The sequence below is a fragment of the Fukomys damarensis genome, unplaced genomic scaffold (assembly GCF_012274545.1).
Source record: "Fukomys damarensis isolate Sample0158 unplaced genomic scaffold, DMR_v1.0_HiC HiC_scaffold_5, whole genome shotgun sequence".
NCBI classification, from domain to species: domain Eukaryota; kingdom Metazoa; phylum Chordata; class Mammalia; order Rodentia; family Bathyergidae; genus Fukomys; species Fukomys damarensis.
The window spans coordinates 64,893,313-64,912,568 of record NW_022900917.1 but is presented as its reverse complement, the minus strand read 5'-3'; the positions used below and the strand labels follow the sequence as shown (position 1 = coordinate 64,912,568).

The 19,256-nt window shown below is 39.0% G+C and overlaps 1 protein-coding gene across 6 annotated transcripts in view; it reads left to right on the top strand.

The window, feature by feature from the left end:
• Positions 1-17,466, top strand: part of Adipor2 (adiponectin receptor 2) — a 90,211-nt gene extending 72,745 nt beyond the window's left edge. For all 6 annotated transcript variants that reach the window (XM_010630410.3, XM_010630407.3, XM_010630406.3 and 3 more), the window contains 6 exons: positions 192-311; positions 5,888-6,059; positions 9,163-9,349; positions 9,580-9,767; positions 12,213-12,406; positions 15,455-17,466. In XM_010630410.3, coding sequence (XP_010628712.1) covers positions 192-311; positions 5,888-6,059; positions 9,163-9,349; positions 9,580-9,767; positions 12,213-12,406; positions 15,455-15,583 — 990 coding nt within the window. In that variant the 3' untranslated portion in view covers positions 15,584-17,466. The remainder of the gene's footprint in view (positions 1-191; positions 312-5,887; positions 6,060-9,162; positions 9,350-9,579; positions 9,768-12,212; positions 12,407-15,454) is intronic.
• Positions 17,467-19,256: the final 1,790 nt, after the last annotated feature.

Here is a 19,256-nt window from a genome sequence, read left to right as displayed (position 1 = left end):
ACTATTGGAGTAGATTGTTCATTCATCTGCCAAAAGAATTGAGCAACTATAATAGGCTGACTTTACTTACCATAGGGCTGACGCCTAATTTTGACCTTAAATTTTTTTCATTTTAATTCTGCAAGGAAAGTACGTTGATTCTGACATTTGACTCCTTTCTGTTTTTGACTGTTTCTGTGGTTGCCTTGTAGATCTCTGAGGAACATGAATGCAATGATGACACTTCTCAGGAGGATGAGGGCTTCATGGGCATGTCCCCCCTCTTACAAGCCCATCATGCTATGGAAAGAATGGAAGAGTTTGTTTGTAAGGTAAGATTCAAGTGTTTTTTTGTTTGTTTGTTTGTTGTTTGGTTTTTTTGAGACAGGGTCTCACTACATAGTTGAGACTGACTTGGAACTCGCTGTGTAGTCCAGTCTGGTCTCGAACTCACAAAGATCCTCCTGTCTCAGCCTCCCAAGTGCTGGGATTACATGTGTGTGCCACCACGCCCAGCAGATTCAAGTGTTTTTGTTGTTGTTGTTTTCTTTTTATTATTTCCATACTATATCCAATTAGTCCTTCCCAAACAGAAGCTGTTTAAAGAGATTGGTAGTGCCTTGGCCTTTGCTTTGCTCTGGAAAATTTATGGTAAGATGAGGACAGAAGTGGTTTCATGACTTCAGCCTTCTTCAAGGCACAGTATGTTTGTTTGCTTGCAGCAGCTTTGATAAAGTTCTGATAAACTTGGAATATCCATTTGGGAAATAAACCTTTTCTGATACAGGTTAACAGCCTAAATGTCTTGTTGATGAAACTAAGTTAGGAGTGGTTGATATTGGAGATATTAAAATGCTGTCTCTAGCTGGGAATGACAGGACATAGCTGCTTCTTGGGAGGCGGAGGCAGAAGGATTGCAAGTTTAGGTCCAGCCTGTGCAATTTAGCAAGACCCTGTCTCAAAATTTAAAATATAAGTAGAAAAGGCTAGGGATATAGCTCAGTGGTGGGGTTTCTCTGAGTTTAATCCCCACTACTGTGGTGTGTGGGTGTGGGTGGGAGAAGTTGAGGGGTGGGAAGAGCCACCCTTAGTCTCCGTGATATATTTTGCTATTTGACTTGGATGGTAAACCTGCTGTTCTTTTTAGGATTCTATGAATAGTCAAACTACTCTTGAGATAGAAATTTCCCAGTTTTCTTGTACACCTAGTATTTTCACTTAAGTTAGTATATTTTCTGTCTCTAAGGTTTTTCTTTCAGTTCATTTTCTGATTTCCTGGGACTTATTCTATAATTTTATTTTCTTTCTAAAATGAAAACTAGAGTTGCTTACTTGCTTAGAGAAAATGGGGACATCTTTAAATTTGTAGGAACTTGATCAGATCAGTAAGAATTTTGGCAGATATGATCTCCACTCAGTGTAAATCTTTCTGTATGTTTATATGTTATCAATTTATTTAAAATTTTTAGAGAACTTGATTATTATTATTATTATTTTTTTTTTGGTACTAGGGATTGAACATGGGTCCTTGCGCTTGCAAGGCAGGCCACTGAACCGCTGAGCTAAATCCCTGGCCCAAGAACTTGATTATTTAGAGAGAAATTTTTATGACATGTAACTTCATGGGTTTTACGAAACCAAAATTTTTTATTCTTACAGTTTTAGATCCTGAAAACTAAATTTAGATTTTCCTTCATTCACAATGATGCTGGAAATAACTGAGACCAGTTGACTTAGAATATTATGCATTGGATCAGGGATGAAAAGAGAACATTATGATTTGAACATAGGCACCCTTTCCAAAACTAAGGGCAGGGTGGGGGACTAAGGAAGAAAGTGTAAACATTTACGAGGTCTGTATAGAGCCTAGGCAATCTCAATTAGTATTTGAAAAATTGATGATAGAAAAGCGTAGCAGCTGGGCATGATGGTGCCCCCACTGTAATCCCAGCACTTAGGAGCTGATACAGGAAGATCACTGCAAGTTTTAGGCCAGCCTGGGATACCTAGTGAGTTCAAGGCTGGCCTGAGCTACATAGGGAGACCCTATCTCAAAAAAACCAAAAAAGAAAAAACAAAACAAACAATAGATTCCTTTTTGTGATTCCTGTCTTAGGAGAATTAGCAGAGATACAGCAGATGACAGTCATACCTTTCAAGAAACCTGTCACGTAGTCAGTGCTCTGGTACTAGTTGTTTGTTTGGCACTCCTTGAGCAAGCTATAACTTGGTGTCATCGAGAACTTCGTATCAATTGCCTCGTGACTCCTACTCTTTCCAGCCATAACAATTTGTTTGGTACTTTCCTTTGTGGTACTTGTTATGCCTCCTGGAACCGATTAATGACAGGTACCAAGGTCTTTGCTTTTCAGAAACAAATTTGGTGTGAAGAAAGAAATCTCTTAAAGTTGTGTACTTAATGTCTGGACTACTAAGGGAAATTTACCATTTATAGATTAGTGGGATAGTGCAGCTGACCCAACTACCTATTCATTTTCTCTTTGAACCAAGAGCTAAAAATACAGCACATAAAACTTTTTAACTTAAGAGCCAATGGGTGAATAGATAGGGGTAGGCATTTACCTGTGCTGCACTGTCATTTACTGCAGAAGAGTACCCCGTTCTGTGAGAGCAGAATGGAGAGGCACCCACCACAGTGTCCTCAGTGTTGCTCCATCTTGCGGTGGCAGTGCAACTGACATTGCTTGAAAACTGGCCAAGTCTGTTGATACCATCATTTGGCTTCCTGGAGTGAAAACAAATAAACAGTTTAAAATGAGGTGTGCCATGGGTGTCCTGTTGTACCTTCTCTTTTGAGAAAGCTTTTCTTACAGGAAGAGGGGCAATAAAAAAATAGGTTAGTCTTTAGAGTTTTCAGTTTGATCTTAGACTCTTTTCAGACTTTGGTTTTTGCTGTTTTACCAGCATAGTTAGGCTCATGTAGGAATAAGGATGGTAGTGACCAAATTTGGGGTGTGTGTGTGTGTGTATACATTCTAGAGTCTAGTACAAACACAGTGGACCATAGTTGTTTGATTTAGACAGTATCTTAGTCAAACTTATTTATAAATAATTCTGTGACCCTAATTTGTTCCCCCTACTGAATAGGAGAATACCTACTTGTTTTGGCAGTTGAGTGGCGGCATATGATTCCCTGCTTGAAAATGAGGATACAGTCTGCTAAATATGAAGTCCAGTTCCCTGGCCCAGTAGTTGGATTGCTAGAATGATTTAGATTGCTAGAATGTTAGAAACAGTGGGGAAAATCACACTGACATTTAATGCATATGTGGCTAGTAAGAAACTTCAATCTGTTCTTTCTATGAACAGGATGTTTTTGACTGTTTTGTTGATGTATATAGCACAGTAGCACTTCTGATGTAGTCATAGCAGAACAATTGTATGGGGTGAACTGTTTTGGAGATGCAAGGATTGAATTTCTATTCCTCTTCCTCTTAGAGATTAAATACATCTAGTTAAAACTAGCACCATTTTTCCAAGGTTAATCTCAGCAATAATGTACCTCTTTCAAATTAATATAAAAAATTTGGGGTCTTTTGCTCTCTCCTCTTTCCTAATACAGTTCTATGGAAGATTCCACACAGCTACTTTTACAACTGGTAGTGCAGTGCAGTTGGCCCTCTGTATTCATGGGTTTCACATCTTTGCATAAACAAGTAGAGCTGGTGAGCTGACTTGTGCCTGTAGTCCCAGCAGCCCTGGAGGCTGAGATGGAAGGATCACTTGAGCTCATGAATTCAAGACTAACCTGGTCAATGTACTGTGACCTCTTTCAAAAACAACAAAAAACTAAATGAATACTTTTTCTCTTGTCATTATTTTCGTTTCCAAAGCCATACAGTGTAACAACTGTTCACACAACATTTACATTGTATTAGGTATTATATGTAATCCAGGGATAATTTGAAGGAGGATGTGCATAGGTTATATACAAATGTTGTGCCATTTTATATAAGGACTAGGGCATCTACTGAGTTTGGTATCTGCAGAGGATTTTGGAAGCAGTCCCCCCTTGGATGCTGTGGGGTGACTGAACTTTTAGCAGTAGACATTAATGACCTAGGTTAATCTTTTAGCATTGTTTTATTATGTGTTAGAAACATACACGGATTGGCCAGGCGAATACCAGTATTGAGGTCCCTTGATGGTTTTCATTTTGCAGGTGAAGTAGAAAAGGAGAGGAGGAGAGAGAAAGAGAGAGAGAGAGAGAGAGAGATTGATTTGATAATGTTAAGAGGGTCACTCACTTTCTTTGGAGATAGAGGAGGTATTATATAGAGGATCCATTGTTTTACAAATGTCAGTAAGGAGGTAGAAGAGCAGAGAACAGAAAGCAGGATAAGGGGTGAAAGGAACGCATAGTAGCTAGCAAATAAATTGGCAACTTTTCTGCATTGTAGAGAGAAGGGGAACCAAGTTTCTGTGGCTTAGCTGTTTTGTTTGTCAAAGACTCTTTGGGGATAGGGATGGAAGTCTTTGTCAGTCAGCTCTGATGATTTGTAGAAGTTCTTGCTTATAGGGTAATAGACTAGAAGCACTGTTGAGCCCTCATTAACTGGAAGGTAGACCCATGTGCCTGGCTTTTTTTTTTTTGTACTTTCTGGCAAGCAGAAACACATAATTTCTAAATGAAGTTGTCATTATGGTGTCAGTTTTCTGGGCTGAGAGACATTAAAATAAACAGTATAGAGGTGGACAGATGTGCACAGGAGGCAATACCAAATCCCCAACCCTTTTTCCTCTAAAAGTCACTGGGGAGCTATAGCAGGAAATTAGAAGAAAGGGGGATGAGGCACTTGAAGGGCTGTGGAGATGCAGTTTCTTTGCTGTCAGTGCAGAAAGAGAAGGAAGGGTCAGAGGTTGCACTAACATTCATTCATTTGTTCATTCTTTCTAGTTTTTTTTTGAAACAGGGTCTCACTCTGTAGTTCAAGCTGGCTTTGAACTCACTGTGTAGCCCAGTCTGGCCTCAAATTTTATAGCAATCTTTCTGCTTCAGCCTCTGGAGTGCTAGGGTTAGAGGTGTGTACCACCACACCCAGCTTCTGTCACTAACTTATTTTTAGAAAGGTGATAGCCCCTGGGGACAGTTAAAATGAGATGTGTTTCCTTTGGTGTGGTTCCTAGGGATTAACTCATTTATGGAGTCCTCAGGCCATTTTACTTAGTTCTTATAATTTCTTTATTAAGTGAAGCACTATTATTTTCATTTTAAAAATGAAGAAACTGAAGCTTAGACATTTGTGACTGATGAAAGCTCATACAACTTGTTAATGTCTGAGATCCAAGAATTTTTTTACCTCTTTGTCTTTTCTACTTCATATTTGTTGTGTTAGAAAGAGAAGGGGGAGGGCGGTTGCAAAGGGCATAAAAGTGTGATTCTACGTAGTTCTCTTTCTGCCAGCATGAGTATTAAATATAAAAGTGGTCTTATTATTTATTTATTTATATTTAGATTTTGGGTACCGGGGATTGAACTCAAGCCCTTGTGCTTGCGAGGCAGGCGCCGGAACCACTGAGCTAAATCCCCAGCCCAAAAGTGGTCGTATTTAATAACAGATTTCTGTTGTGGAAAAATGCAGAAGTGTCTGTATGAGTGGGACTCTGGGCCCCTTACTCTTTACTCACACTGAAACAGAGCTCTTCTAGGGAATATTCTGTAAATTTGTTTACTCTTTCCTTTCCCTGAGAAGGATCCCCATTTAAATGATATATGTGTTTTATCAGTCTGTTTTGTAAGAATTTAGAATGGGACATTTTACATTCTGAATATATTTGCTTTAAAATTTTTAATTATTTTTCCTAGTGAGAGAGAGAGTTGCTTGGGGCTGTGTTGTAAGTGAACAATTTAGAAAATCAAAAATGTTCAATAATACCCCTCTTCCAGGTATGGGAAGGTCGATGGCGAGTGATCCCTCACGATGTGCTGCCAGACTGGCTTAAGGATAATGACTTTCTTCTACATGGACACCGGCCGCCTATGCCTTCTTTCCGGGCCTGCTTTAAGAGCATTTTCAGAATACACACCGAAACAGGCAACATCTGGACACATCTCTTAGGTATGCAATGTCAGTGGTATAATGATGTGGTGATCCACTTTATTATTACTATTATTATTATTGTTAATTTTTGGAGACAAAGTCTTACTTTGTAGTCCAGGCTGGACTTGAACTCACTGTGTAGTCAGTCTGGCCTTGAACTGACAACGATCTTCCTGCCTCAGTCTCCTGAGTTCTGGGATTACAGGTGTGCAGAACTATACCTGGCGCCCCATTTGATTCTCTTATTTTCATGTATTTGGGGATAAAGTTAGACTTTAAGAGTGCATTGGGATTTTAGATTTCCCCCTTGGATTTCTAATGATGAATTTTCTCATTTGTTTACTCTTTGCTTATTCTAGTTTACACTGATTTTATTACAGTTAGTCAAAATTGTCTCTCCTAGATTGTTAGACAATGTCCTCAAACCACACAAAGGAAAAGTTTGCTATACAAAATGTGGTAGAAGGCCAGGGATTTTGGCTCAGTGGTTCCGCTGCCTGCCTCAAAAGCTCAAGGTCCTGAGTTTGATCTCCAGTACCAAAAAAAAAAAAACAAAACAAAATGTGGTAGAATATCATCAGAATCAGTGAGAGGAGGGTTTTATTTGCTATAAGTAAGCTGATTTTTTTAAGTCATTACTTAGAATATTATAGTTAAATTTCACATTGGCTTGAAATAGAATATGAAATGTAATATTTTCACATGATGATTTTATTTTTCTTTGTTTTTTGAGACAGGGTCACCTATATAGTCTAGGCTGGGCCTGAACTCACTATGTAGCCCAGGCTGGCCTTGAACTCACAGTAATCCTCCTGCCTCAGCCTCCCAAGTGCTGGGATTATAGGCACGTACCGCAACACCCTACCATAATTATATATTAAAGAAAAAGAAAATACAATAGGGGGAAAGAAAAGTCTTTTCAATAAATGTTACTGGGGTGGTTGAGAATCAGTATGAAAAGAATGAAGTTGGACTCCAGCCTCATGCCACATACAAAATTAGCATTGAGAAAATATAGATGTAAATCTTGACCTTGGATTGAGCAAATTTCTTAGAATTGATATCTAAGTCAAGCAAAAAGTAGATAAATTGGACTTTATCAAAATTAAAAGCTTGTGTATATTAACATTATCATGAAAGTGAAAAGACAATCCATAGAGTGGAAGGAACTATTTGCAAATTATTATATTGCTAAGGGTCTAGTAAAGAGCTTTGACAACTCAACAATAAAACAACCTAGTTTGTCCTATTTGCAAAACTTCTGAGTAGACATTTCTTCAGAGAAGATACACAAGTGACGAGTAGGCACATAAAACGATGTTTATTATCATTTAAGGAAATACAAATCAAATGCAGTGAAATACCACTTCACTACTGCTATGATGGCCATAATCAAGAAAATGGAAGAAAGTCTTGGTGTGGATGAAGAGAAATTGGAACACATGTACATTGCCAGTAGGGGTGTAAAATGGGGATGCCTCCATGGAAAGTAGTTTGACAGTTCTCCAAAATGTTCAGAAGAGTTATCAGTTATCATCAGTTCCACAATGAGGTATATATCCAAAATAATTGAAATCATAGTCACATAAAAACATGCACCAGAATATTTATGGCAACATTATTTTATTTATGATAACAAAAAAGCAGAAACAAGCCAGATATCTAACAGTGGTTGAGAGAATTAGCCATACAGTGGCCATAAAAAGGGATAGAATGCTGATAATGAATTACAACATGAACAAATCTTGAAAACATTAGCTAAGTGAAAGAAATCAGACACAGAAGGCTCCGTGATTATATAATTGCATGTATGTGAACTATCCAGAAGAGGCAAGTCCATATAGGCAAAGCAGATGGTGATATCTAGGGCTGAGGGGAGTGGAATGGGTGTGACAATAGGAACTGGACTTGTGTTTGAGGGGGATGACAATATTTTAGAGTTAGGTAGTGGTGATAGTTGTGTAAACTTGAGAATGTACTAAGTAGTTTCAAGCCTTACTCCTTTTGACTTGTGTTTTTTATCACAGATTTGATGGCTGTGCTTCTAGTTTTTGACTGCTAGTTGTATGAGAATAGAAGAGAATCAAATGAAGATTGTTGCTGACCTCTTAAATGAAGAATAGTTTTTAATTAAAATGATAAAGCGATCACTTAGTGAGTGTTTAATTTCTAAGTGTCTGTGCCATCCTGTGTCAAATGGTACTTTCCTAAGCAGTAAAAGCTTGGTTATCTCACTGTGGAGATCAATTTAGGGACTGGTATGAAATGGCCAGAATAGGTACTTTACTATTCCTCATTCTTGAACTGTGGGGCCGTTGATGAGACCGGAGAAGCAGCACAATGTTCCTCAACAGCTGTTGGTGGAGGAAACTATTTCCTGTCCAGCTTTTTAAAGTATCAGAATTCATTGCAGAAATAAAAGTGAAAGCAAAATGGACTTTTGAGAGCAGAATATATATATATGACAAACATTTTTTAAAAATCAGTGAAATTTTATACTGGATCTAAGAGGTAGCAGCACTGTCTGACTTCTTTTTGGATTATGCCCCTAGATGAGTAACTTACATTCTGTATACTCAGTTTGTGAAGCTGAAGTCTATGTCATTACCAAAAATATTTGAAGTAAACTGAAATTTTGAATAAGTCTCAGTTATTTGGAGAATTTTTTCTTATGGAACTTTTTTTTTTTTTAGTGCAATGTCGTCTTTATTTCTTTATTTTTCTTTCTTTATTTTTTTGGTACCGGGGTTCAAACTCAGGACCTTGTACTTGTGAGGCAGGTGGCAGAACCACTGAGCTAAATCCCCAGCCCTTATTTCTTTTTTTAAAAATAGTACATGTTTGCCATACACAATGATCACATTCCTCTTGGTGAATTTGTACTTGTACATAGTACATCTTAACTCTTTTTTTTTTTCCTCACGGAATTTTTGATTCACATTTCATCATGGCCACTGAAAACATAATCAATGTATAACTGTCTCTTCAGGGCTGAGAATGTACCTCAGTGGCTCCAAACGCAAGGACCTGATTTCCATCCCCAGTACCAAAAAAACAAAAACAAAACAAAAAAACAACTGTCTCTTCAAAAGAATTTTTGACTCCTGCATTCTTTTCCTAGGTTGTGTATTCTTCCTGTGCCTGGGGATCTTTTATATGTTCCGCCCAAATATTTCCTTTGTGGCCCCTCTGCAAGAGAAAGTAGTCTTTGGATTATTTTTCTTGGGAGCCATTCTCTGCCTTTCGTTTTCATGGCTTTTCCATACAGTCTACTGCCACTCAGAAGGAGTCTCCCGGCTCTTCTCTAAGTAAGTATCTGTATAGTCCATATTCTGATCAGTGAGTTAGAGCCAGTGGTTTAGGGAGAAGTATATCCAGCAGAATTAATACTTGTTGATACCACTTGTTAGGAACTTTAAAAAAATTAAAGCAGGTAGCCTAGTTTGTCTTTTAGCTATTGTTGATGTCATGGGAGATTAATTATAATTTGTAAGGCAGTACTATTTATCATTAGACTTTGTCTTTTTTTAAATCCTAGGCTGGATTACTCTGGTATTGCTCTCCTGATTATGGGAAGTTTTGTTCCTTGGCTTTATTATTCTTTCTACTGTAACCCACAACCTTGCTTCATTTACTTGATTGTCATCTGTGTGCTGGGCATTGCAGCCATTATAGTCTCCCAGTGGGACATGTTTGCCACCCCTCAGTATCGAGGAGTAAGAGCAGGTAAGTGCACATGGAGTTCTATATTGGCTTTCATTCATTCACCATTTATTAAAGGTCTACCATTTCTCAAGCATTACGCTATTTATCTGTGATGTGAAGACAAATAAGTTGTAGTTTCTGTTGTTAAGGACCTTTTAGCACAGTAGTCACAATGGGAGGAGGAATTGAGCTCACTGGTTGTCTTAAAGCATAGGGTTGGGTTGGGTAAAGGGGTGAGGGCATGGATTTGCGGCAATGTTTACTTTAGACTGTACATTGTCCCTAAGGTGGCAGCTCTGCTGTTATGATTTCACTTGTTTTTTCAGATTAGTCTGTATTTTGTAGTGATTGATTCTTTTTGTTTATTTTTGTTTTATTTATATTTTTATTTTAAGATATTTTTTATGCTCCTTAGGTAAATAAGTCTTTATCCCATACTAATTGTGTTCTTTTAAAGTGCAGTAAGCACATCTTTTCTGATTTAGATTAAAGGTGTTTGTATTTATTAATTTAATTTAATTTTTAATTTAGGAGATCTTATGGAAGGCCAGAAGCCCCTTAACACATTGGATTCTTGGAGTATGTAGTTAGAAGAGATATTTTTGTCTTGAACTAGACTGGGATTCTTCCTAGCCAGTACTCTGTCTTCCGTTTCCTATTGCTAGTGTTAAAGCCCATTTGCCTTCTGAGATTGAGTAAGCAGTATTTCAATTGAACCTTAAAAAATAATAATGGTTCATCTGCAGTTACCTAATGCATGAAGTAGAATTAACCTTATGTTTAATGTGCACTTTTGTAACACTCTGCCCTCTCCTCCTTTTGTTAGTGTTCATCTGGGAAAATAAACAGTAGGCAGGGTTGGCTGTTGGTAGTCCTTCAGTAATTCTGTGGTGTTAAGCCTGCTTAAGCGCTTGAGATAAGAACGTCTTTGCTGAGTAGACATGAGCGTTCTGTTATTTATATACATCGGAAGAACCAACCACATTCTTGTGCCTTTGACTTAGAGAATGAAAGGCAAGACCATTAGTGACTTTGCTTATTATACAGAGGAAAATAACAAGAACAGGATCATGGTGATATGTCTTTAGAGAAAAGTAGAAGTGGGATAAACTTTTTATTTAGGCCTGTTTGGTTCTTGTCTTCTGTGAATTGAATATTGTTATTTTCCTCCTATCTTTTAAATGCTCATTTTGAGTATGTATCCTGTGCCTGTCCCTGCATATAGTGTTGTATACTGCAGTTTATTTGTAATGCACAGAGCAAGAAATAGGCTCGTGCTCTATTTCAGAAAGCTTACCAAGTGACAGTTTGTGTTATAAGGGTCATTCTTATCTCTGCCTGTCAAAATATAGGAGCACTTATAGCTGAAACAAATAATTGCTTGGGTTGAAACATCAGAGTGGCATTAGATCTGTGGATGTAGAACCCTAAACATGTGTAAAAACTTGTGTACATATAAATGATAAAATTTTTACAAAATACTACTTTACCATTCAAGTTTTATTTTATTCTAATTCTTCACTTTAGTTGATCTCAAAACCTAGGGCAGTGGTGTCAAACCTATGACACATGTGCCGCAGTGGGCTGTTTGTATCATTGACAGCTCTAAAAGGGTCACCATCACTGACCTACGTCATATCCAGAAATTTGAAAAATACTGCTTCAGGTGATTTTGAAAGCAGCTAGCTATGCCAACTGATGCTGATCCTGTCACATGCCCCTAATACTGGGTATGGAATGCAAGTTTGCACATGCTAACCCATACTCTACCGTTGAGCTACCCCAGCCCCATTTTTATAGGTTCTCTAATTGATTGCTATTTGGGGACCTGGGAGCTTTCAGAAGCACATGCTTCTTTGTCCATTTATTTAGGTGACAAGTTAGGCCATTTTTGAAGGACATTGAAAATTTTTCAGTATCCATTTTTAGGTCATTGATTTAGATTGCATTACTCTTAGACATATTTTAGCTTTATTATATTGCTTACCTCCCCTGGTTATTTGATCATTTATTGCTTTCTCCATGCAAATAATTTCTGTTGCTTCAGAGAGAAAATAAAAATATGTAAGTTTTCTATTTTGTAATTTGTATTAAAGGTAGCCTGTGGGGAAGTTTAAATAAACTCCCAGAGTTGTCCTTTCATAAAGAACTAAACGTAATTCGAAACCAATGGTAGCAGACTTAAGGCACGCATTCCACAGTGGGCTATTTGTGTCACTGAAAGCACTAAAAGGTTCCCTATCACTGTACCCTTGGTTCCTTGGATTTGCAGATAGATCTTTGGAATATTAGCTGTTTTGTCTTGTGTGATGGTGTCTCAGAGTTTGAAAAACCTTCTTTTTAAAACAAAAAGCTAATGTTGTATCCTACTTTAGAATTTTCCATTTACAGAATTAATAGTGCTGTTTTGTAATACTGACTTCTTTCTGTTGTGTTTTTACTTTATTCTCCTCTCGTGATTTCTAGGAGTGTTTGTGGGCTTGGGCCTGAGTGGAATCATCCCCACCTTGCACTATGTCATTGCGGAGGGCTTCCTGAAGGCTGCCACCATAGGGCAGATAGGCTGGCTGATGCTCATGGCCAGCCTCTATATCACTGGGGCTGCCCTCTACGCTGCCCGGATCCCTGAGCGCTTCTTTCCTGGCAAATGTGATATCTGGGTAAGTGTGATCAGAGCTGAATAAGCATGTATACCTCTCTGTTAGTGGATTGTGGGCAGACTGGGAAGTGATATAATCAAAAGTTTCAAACTCAAAATTGAGAGGAGAGTCTTAACTCTGTCCTTCAGTAGCTGTGTTTTTCTCTGCACAGTGAATGCAGTAATAACATTTATTGAGTACTTGGTGCCCAGCACAGTACTGAGTGGTACACATAGACAACCTCATTTAATTCATTAACCCTGTAGATCTCTCTTGTTAGTATTTTCATTTTACATAAAAGGAAATGAAAACTTAGGTTAGGTAGCTTTTCTTAGGCACATGACCATCCACCCCTTAACAGTTTACCCAGAGCATCACTTGTGCAGTGTGTTTAAGTACTGACTCCTGAGCATCACTCGGGCAGGTGTCATTTCAATCAATTCTTTTTTTTTTCAGCTTTAATTGAGTTTATTGGTACATTTTAGGGATACAGTACAGTTACATTCATTGTTGGGATCTTGTACCCCTACATGACAAGTCTTGGTTCTCATTTTTTCCCCTTGTCCCTGCCCTCCCTTTACCCCCTCTTCCCCTCCCCATCTGCAACCACTTTATTTCCATCTTTTCATTATCTCACATTTTTTTCTTTTCCCTTTTTACCCTTCCCCTGCCCATCCTACCTTCCCTACACCTTTAGCTCCTTTCTTCCCATTTCTCAATGTCAGTAGTCTTATTAGGATCTTCTGTATCAATCAATTCTTATATTGAGTAAATTTAATATAACTGTCACTTTTAGATTTCTTGTTATCTTTTGTTTTGTACCGGAGATTGAACTTGCGTCCTTGCACTTGCAAGGCAGGCGACCAAACCGCTGAGCTAAATCCCTGGCAATTTCTTGTTATCTTATAAAAACTAATAAAAAATACAATTTTTGGTCATTCTATATTTAAATAATTGGACTGATAAATGGTTAAGTGGTGGAATTGAAATTTGAGTCAGTATAGTCTTTTTTTTTTCCTGGGGATTGAACTCAAGTCATTTGCTCTGGGCTACATCTCCAGCCCTTAAAAAAAAATTTTTGTTTTGAGGCAGGATCCCAAGTAGCTAATTTGTCCAGCTGGGCTCAAACTTGGTATTTTCTTGCCTTGACCTCCCAGAGTGCTGGAATTACAAGGGTGTACCACCATGCCCCTTGTCAGGCTAGTCATAATATCAGAGTGTGTGTGTGTACCTGTTACTACACCATAATGGAAATCCATAGTCATTCTTTGTTTCCTCATGATGAAATGAGGGTGATGGACAGATGCTTGATAAAGACCTTTTTGGGACCAGATTCCTACCTAAGGTTTTTTATACCAAACCTTGGTGTTTTGTAGTGAGAGATTGGATGTGTATATATCTGGTTGGAGTAGGAAAGAAAAATATCTGGACTGTGGCTGGTAAGATAGTAGAGAAGATATAAGGGACTGATATAGATGTAAACTCTTTTTTGAAGACAGAGTCTCACTTTGTAGTTTAGACTGGCCTTAAATTGACTACGTAGTCCAGGCTGGCTTCAAACTTCAAATGATCTTCTTGCCTTGGCCTCTCAAGTGCTATAATTACAGGTGTGCACTACCATCCCTGGCTCATAGATATGAATTACATAACTAAAGAGGACCCGTAATATTTTTAACAATGTAAAATTGGAGTGTTGTTGCTGTAAAAAAACTGACCTTTGAGCTGGGTGTGGTGGCACACACCTAATAGCCCATTTACTAGGGAGGCTAAGGCAGGAAGAGCACAAGTTCAAGCTTAGCCTGGGCAACTTAACAAGACCTTTTCTCAAAATAAAAATAATTTTTTAAAGGGCTGGGGATAAGTACTGTGGTAGAGTGCCTAACATGTGCAAAGATCTGTGATGAATCCCTAGTACCACAAAACAATGAAAATAAAAAAGAAATCTTAACTTCTGCAATTCTATTCCTCAATTATTGCTGATTACTGTAGGCTAAACTATTCTCTTTGAAGTTTGGTTTACCTTTATGTGAAATGAAGATAATCATGAATGCAATCATGAATGAATGTGAATTTCAAATTAACCAAGTTATCTTTCTGGGATTGTCTCATAATTTTGACATTGATATGGAGGAATTTTTATACCTTTCTTTCCTTTTTGGGAAAAATTAATCCCCTTTGGTTTCCTAGGAAATACCTCTTGGAATGTAACTTTTAGTTTCTTGTTTACATTTCTAAAATCAGTCTTTACCTTGATAAATACTGCTTGCAACAGTATATTTTTATTTTGAGACTGAGAAAAAAATGCAGTTTTTGTAGTGATGATTGATACAGTGAATAGTGATTCTTAATGTGACAGCATTCAATAGAACAGATAAAATCAGAAATAATGTCACATACTTGTAGACCAGCTTCTGATTTAAGAAGGAAAAGATTCCATTTACCTAGTCTTTTTATACAGTATGTTGTTCATGTAATTCCACAATCTTTTTTTTTTTTTTTTGGTACTGGGGATTGAACTTGGGACCTTATGCTTATGGAAACAGGTGGAGGAACCACTGAGCTAAATCCCTGGCCCTGTAATTCCAGAATCTTGATGCTGAAGGAAATTCCAGAGACCTTTTGTTGTGACTGCCCACTTGACCCTGGAAACCCCTTTTGTTTTTCTAACAGAGAGCAGCATTTAAATTGCCCCGGTGCTGGTATTTTTGACTACGGAAGTGTCTCCCATTAAGTCCGAGCCCACTGCTGGGTGTCAAGCCCTCTTTAGGAACTTGTTTAACAGTAAGAGAGTTTGTAGATTGTTTGTCCCTGAGTTCACCAGATACTCCAGTGTAAATGTGCAGATTTTCATGTTTAGAGTTTTAACAGCAGTACTTAGATTTCTTTGGGGACAGCTGGTTTGACTCAGCAAAATATGATATCCCTAATGGATGTCCCATGATCTGTGGACACCTTGAATCTTGAGCTGTCACATTTCCTGCCCTCTGGTGAGCATAAGCCAGGATGAAATGATATTAAGAATCTTTATGTGACTTTAATAATGGAGGGATTTCTCTCCCTCTCCCCCAGTTTCACTCTCATCAGCTGTTTCACATCTTTGTGGTTGCTGGAGCTTTCGTTCACTTCCACGGTGTCTCAAACCTACAAGAGTTCCGTTTCATGATCGGTGGGGGCTGCACTGAAGAGGATGCACTGTGACACCTACAGGTAGCCAGGGACTATGACCCTGTACCTGGGCCTGCAGCAGCAGCAACAGGACTCCCTACTGGCCGCTGATGGCAGTATCAGGAGCCCCAAAACATTGACAGCCTCATGGGCTTTGTGACAGCCCAGGGGCTTCATGTGGTACATGACTGAGAAGAGAAAAAAATAAATCATACCTCAAAGGATGGAGTGCATCAGTTTGGAGAAAAAGAGAAGTGGCCCATATACTGACTTGTTCTTGGGATCTGCTCACTGAGGGCTGTGCAGAACCCTAGGCAAACTGGCTTCTGATCCATATCATATTTATTTGTAAAAGATGAGGAAACAGTTTAGCTGATTGTTCTTTCTTCTCCCTTTCTCCTAAAACACCAATACAAACCAGTTTAGGTGAACATTTATATCCAAGTAAGGGGTGGGAGTGTGATTTTAGATGTTCTTTTAAGGAGAACAAAGAAATTAATGTAAATAAGATTTCTAACTGTTTAAATAAAAATTTATATAAATGTTTAAAACATCGGGGTGAGGGAGGGAGGGAGAATTTTTGTATAGAATGAAACATACAAGTACCACACACTGTTTCAATTTTGCACAAAGTGTGACTGGAGGAGGGTCGGGTAGCAGCCCCAGAATGTACAGTGTCTTGGTGCACCAAGGTGCCTTCCGAAGGCCGACACACATACCTTGGACCCTAGCAGGGCAGAGGTTGTAGCCCCAGCCTAGTGATCACACGACATCTCTCAAGCATTCCGAGGCAGAGGTGGAGGGAAGTGGTTTGTGTTTCCTCAGTGAATGACTGGCAAGAGGTAGTAGGCGAAGGCTGTAGTTAAAGTGTTAATTAAGATTGTCTTATAGGTTGATAGTGACCTCTAAAGTGAAGCCACTTAGTTCTGTCATTAATGTTGGAAAAGAGCAGTGGAAACATGGAGGATCTCTGGGGATATTAGCATAGGGACTGGTCTGATCACTTCCTGAGATCTTGGTGGTGGCACATACGTGATTAGAGAGGTATGAGCGGTTTTCTATATCTTTGCTGTGGAGCTGTGGACCACCCTGTCTATTTCTATTAAAAATCACTGCCCTGACTACCTTCTTCCTTCTGGACCTGAAAATTGCCTTCCCTGTACATCATAGTTCCTGGCACAGAGCCAGCCACAGTTGAGATTCTGACTTGTATGGTTTCCTCGTAAGATCACTTTCCTGCGTTGGGGGAGAGCCTTGCGTTTGGACAAGGAAAGATGAGTATCACCTTTGGTGCCCTGTCTTGCTAAGCCTAATGTGACAGACATCTCTGTTCTTGCACAAAAAAGTCAGAACTCTCTAGGCCCCACCTCAGACCCTCAGCATAGCACTGCAGCTCCACTGATCTTCATCAAGCAGGGATATCCTGGGGCAGAGTTTAAAAGGAAACGATATCATTGCGTTATTGCCAAGCCGTCTGGTAGAATCCTGAAGTCCATGGTTTTGAATTGCTACTAGAAGAGAAAAATGATCGCTCTTGTCCCAGGGCCATCTTGTTTTGGTATAGGGAGAATGGTGGGAGCAGGATCCGATTTGTAGAATCCTGATCTTGGCTCACTGGTGAGCCCCTGAAATAGCACTGGACCCTGGGTTACTGCCTATTACTTCAGGTGGTCGTGTTATATCCTGGGGACGGTGGATACTAGAACTAGGCAGGGGGTCTTGACATCCTTGGATATGGTAAGAGTCTCCTGTTCAGTGAAGTTTGCTGTTTTCCCCACCCTTCAGATCTTCAGCCACAGTTGAGGTGCAGACCTCAGTGTAGAACTTGGGAAGAATTTAGGAGTATTTTGGTTTGGTTAAGGTCACTGCTGTAGGCAGACCAAGCAGAAGTCAGTTTGGTGCAGTGCCTGACAGAATGAAGAACAGTATTAACTCTTTGAGAAAACAGTCTGGTAGTACAGTGGCCACCAGAGCTCTTTTAGTTTCATGAGAGCAACAGCACATATCAGAAGCCAGACTTGATATTTGGTCACACACTTTGGGGTACAGGGTGTGAGGTGCAGCCCTCTAACAACACCCACAGAAATGGTAGTCTTTGGGCCCAGTCACCCCACACCGCAGAGCAGGACAAATCTGGTTCAACAGCACAAACCCTTAGGGAACGTTAAACCAACACCACCAGTGCGTAATCCAGTAAATCCCCCTCACTGGTTGTGTATGTGTGTGGGCATGTGTGCCCATCTCTGTGTGTCTCTGTGCAGCTCACTACCAACAGCCTCAATTTGCACTTGACCTTACAGTGTTTGCTGAGAATCTCACCAGGTTGGCGCCTGAATGCCTTACTCTCAGCAGCCGGAGGCTTGCTTGCTATGTGCAGATTTTAAATTTTTTTTTTTTTTTTTTTTTTTTTTTTTTTTTTTTTTTTTTTTTTTTTTTTTTTTTTACCCCTAGGCTGGTTAGGACCTCTACAGCTTCATTCTTTCACCATTAAATAGTGGCCTTTTTCAGTATTCTCCCCCTCCCTTCCCCTTTATAAATTGCTAAAGCCACAAAGCACATTTTAGGGGATCATAGAAAGCTGGGGTACCAGAACGGCATCTGTGTGATGGCTCCATTCACCATGGGATTTCCCTATTTGCTGTATTCTCAATTTCTCTAATAAAAAGAGCCAAATGCAGTATGAGTTTTTGTTGTGTTTTTATTGCCTTTCTCTGCTGATCTCCCTTTAACTTCTGGCACACCCTGGAATCCCTAATTTAGACAGCGAGGTTTAAAAGAAATTCTCCTAACTTCCTGTTCTGAATGCACAAATCACCATGCATCTGCCCTACTCATTGTTCTCAGACTTTGGACTTTCATTGTAACCTAAATCAGGTTTAAGGTGAAAAGGAGAGCTAACGCTAAGGGACAGTTCTTCATTTATGAAAGGTTATGAAAATAAATTTAGGCTCTGGAGAGTTTTCAGTAGTAGACCGCTCCACCTAGCACAGAAAAAAATGAAAGTTTTAACAAACACTGAATACAGAGAATACCTTACGTTGAGTTGTATTAGAGAACCATTTGATTACTTGTACTGATAACTGTGGCCAGCGAGTATTATTTTTCACTCATTTTATAGATGAGGAAATGGAAACAGTATGTCTGATTCACAGGGTTTTGTTTTTAAGAGTAGGAGAAATTTATTGAAGCTAAGAAAGCTAAGACAGAAAGTGGGTTGCCCCCCCACAATTTTTTTTTTTTTTTTTTTTTTTTTTGGTACGGGATATCAAACTCGGGACCTTGCGTTTGCCAGGCATGTGCCCGCACCACTTTGGGGAATAGTGAAAACCATGTAAAGAGAAAACTGCTCCTTTCTACTTGATTTTATGGTGTGATTAAATATAAGTATAAATATATATATATATACATATATATATATATATGTATATATAATATACTTTATTTGAGAGTCTCCTTATGTAGCTAAGGCTGGCCTTGAAATCGGAGTGATCCTCCCACCTCAGCCTCCTAAGTGCTGGGGTTCTAGGCATTTTGCCACCACACCTGGCTAGTGTATATTGACCTTAATTGTGGGGAGTGGGGCTTGTTAAGCTGGTCTTTTCTGTATCATTGAATAGAGGAAATCTCAACCCTTTTTCCTTAGGTAATATGGTTTCGGTAGGGGAATTTCCAGCGTTTGGTTATGTCTTTTACATTCTCATTTTTA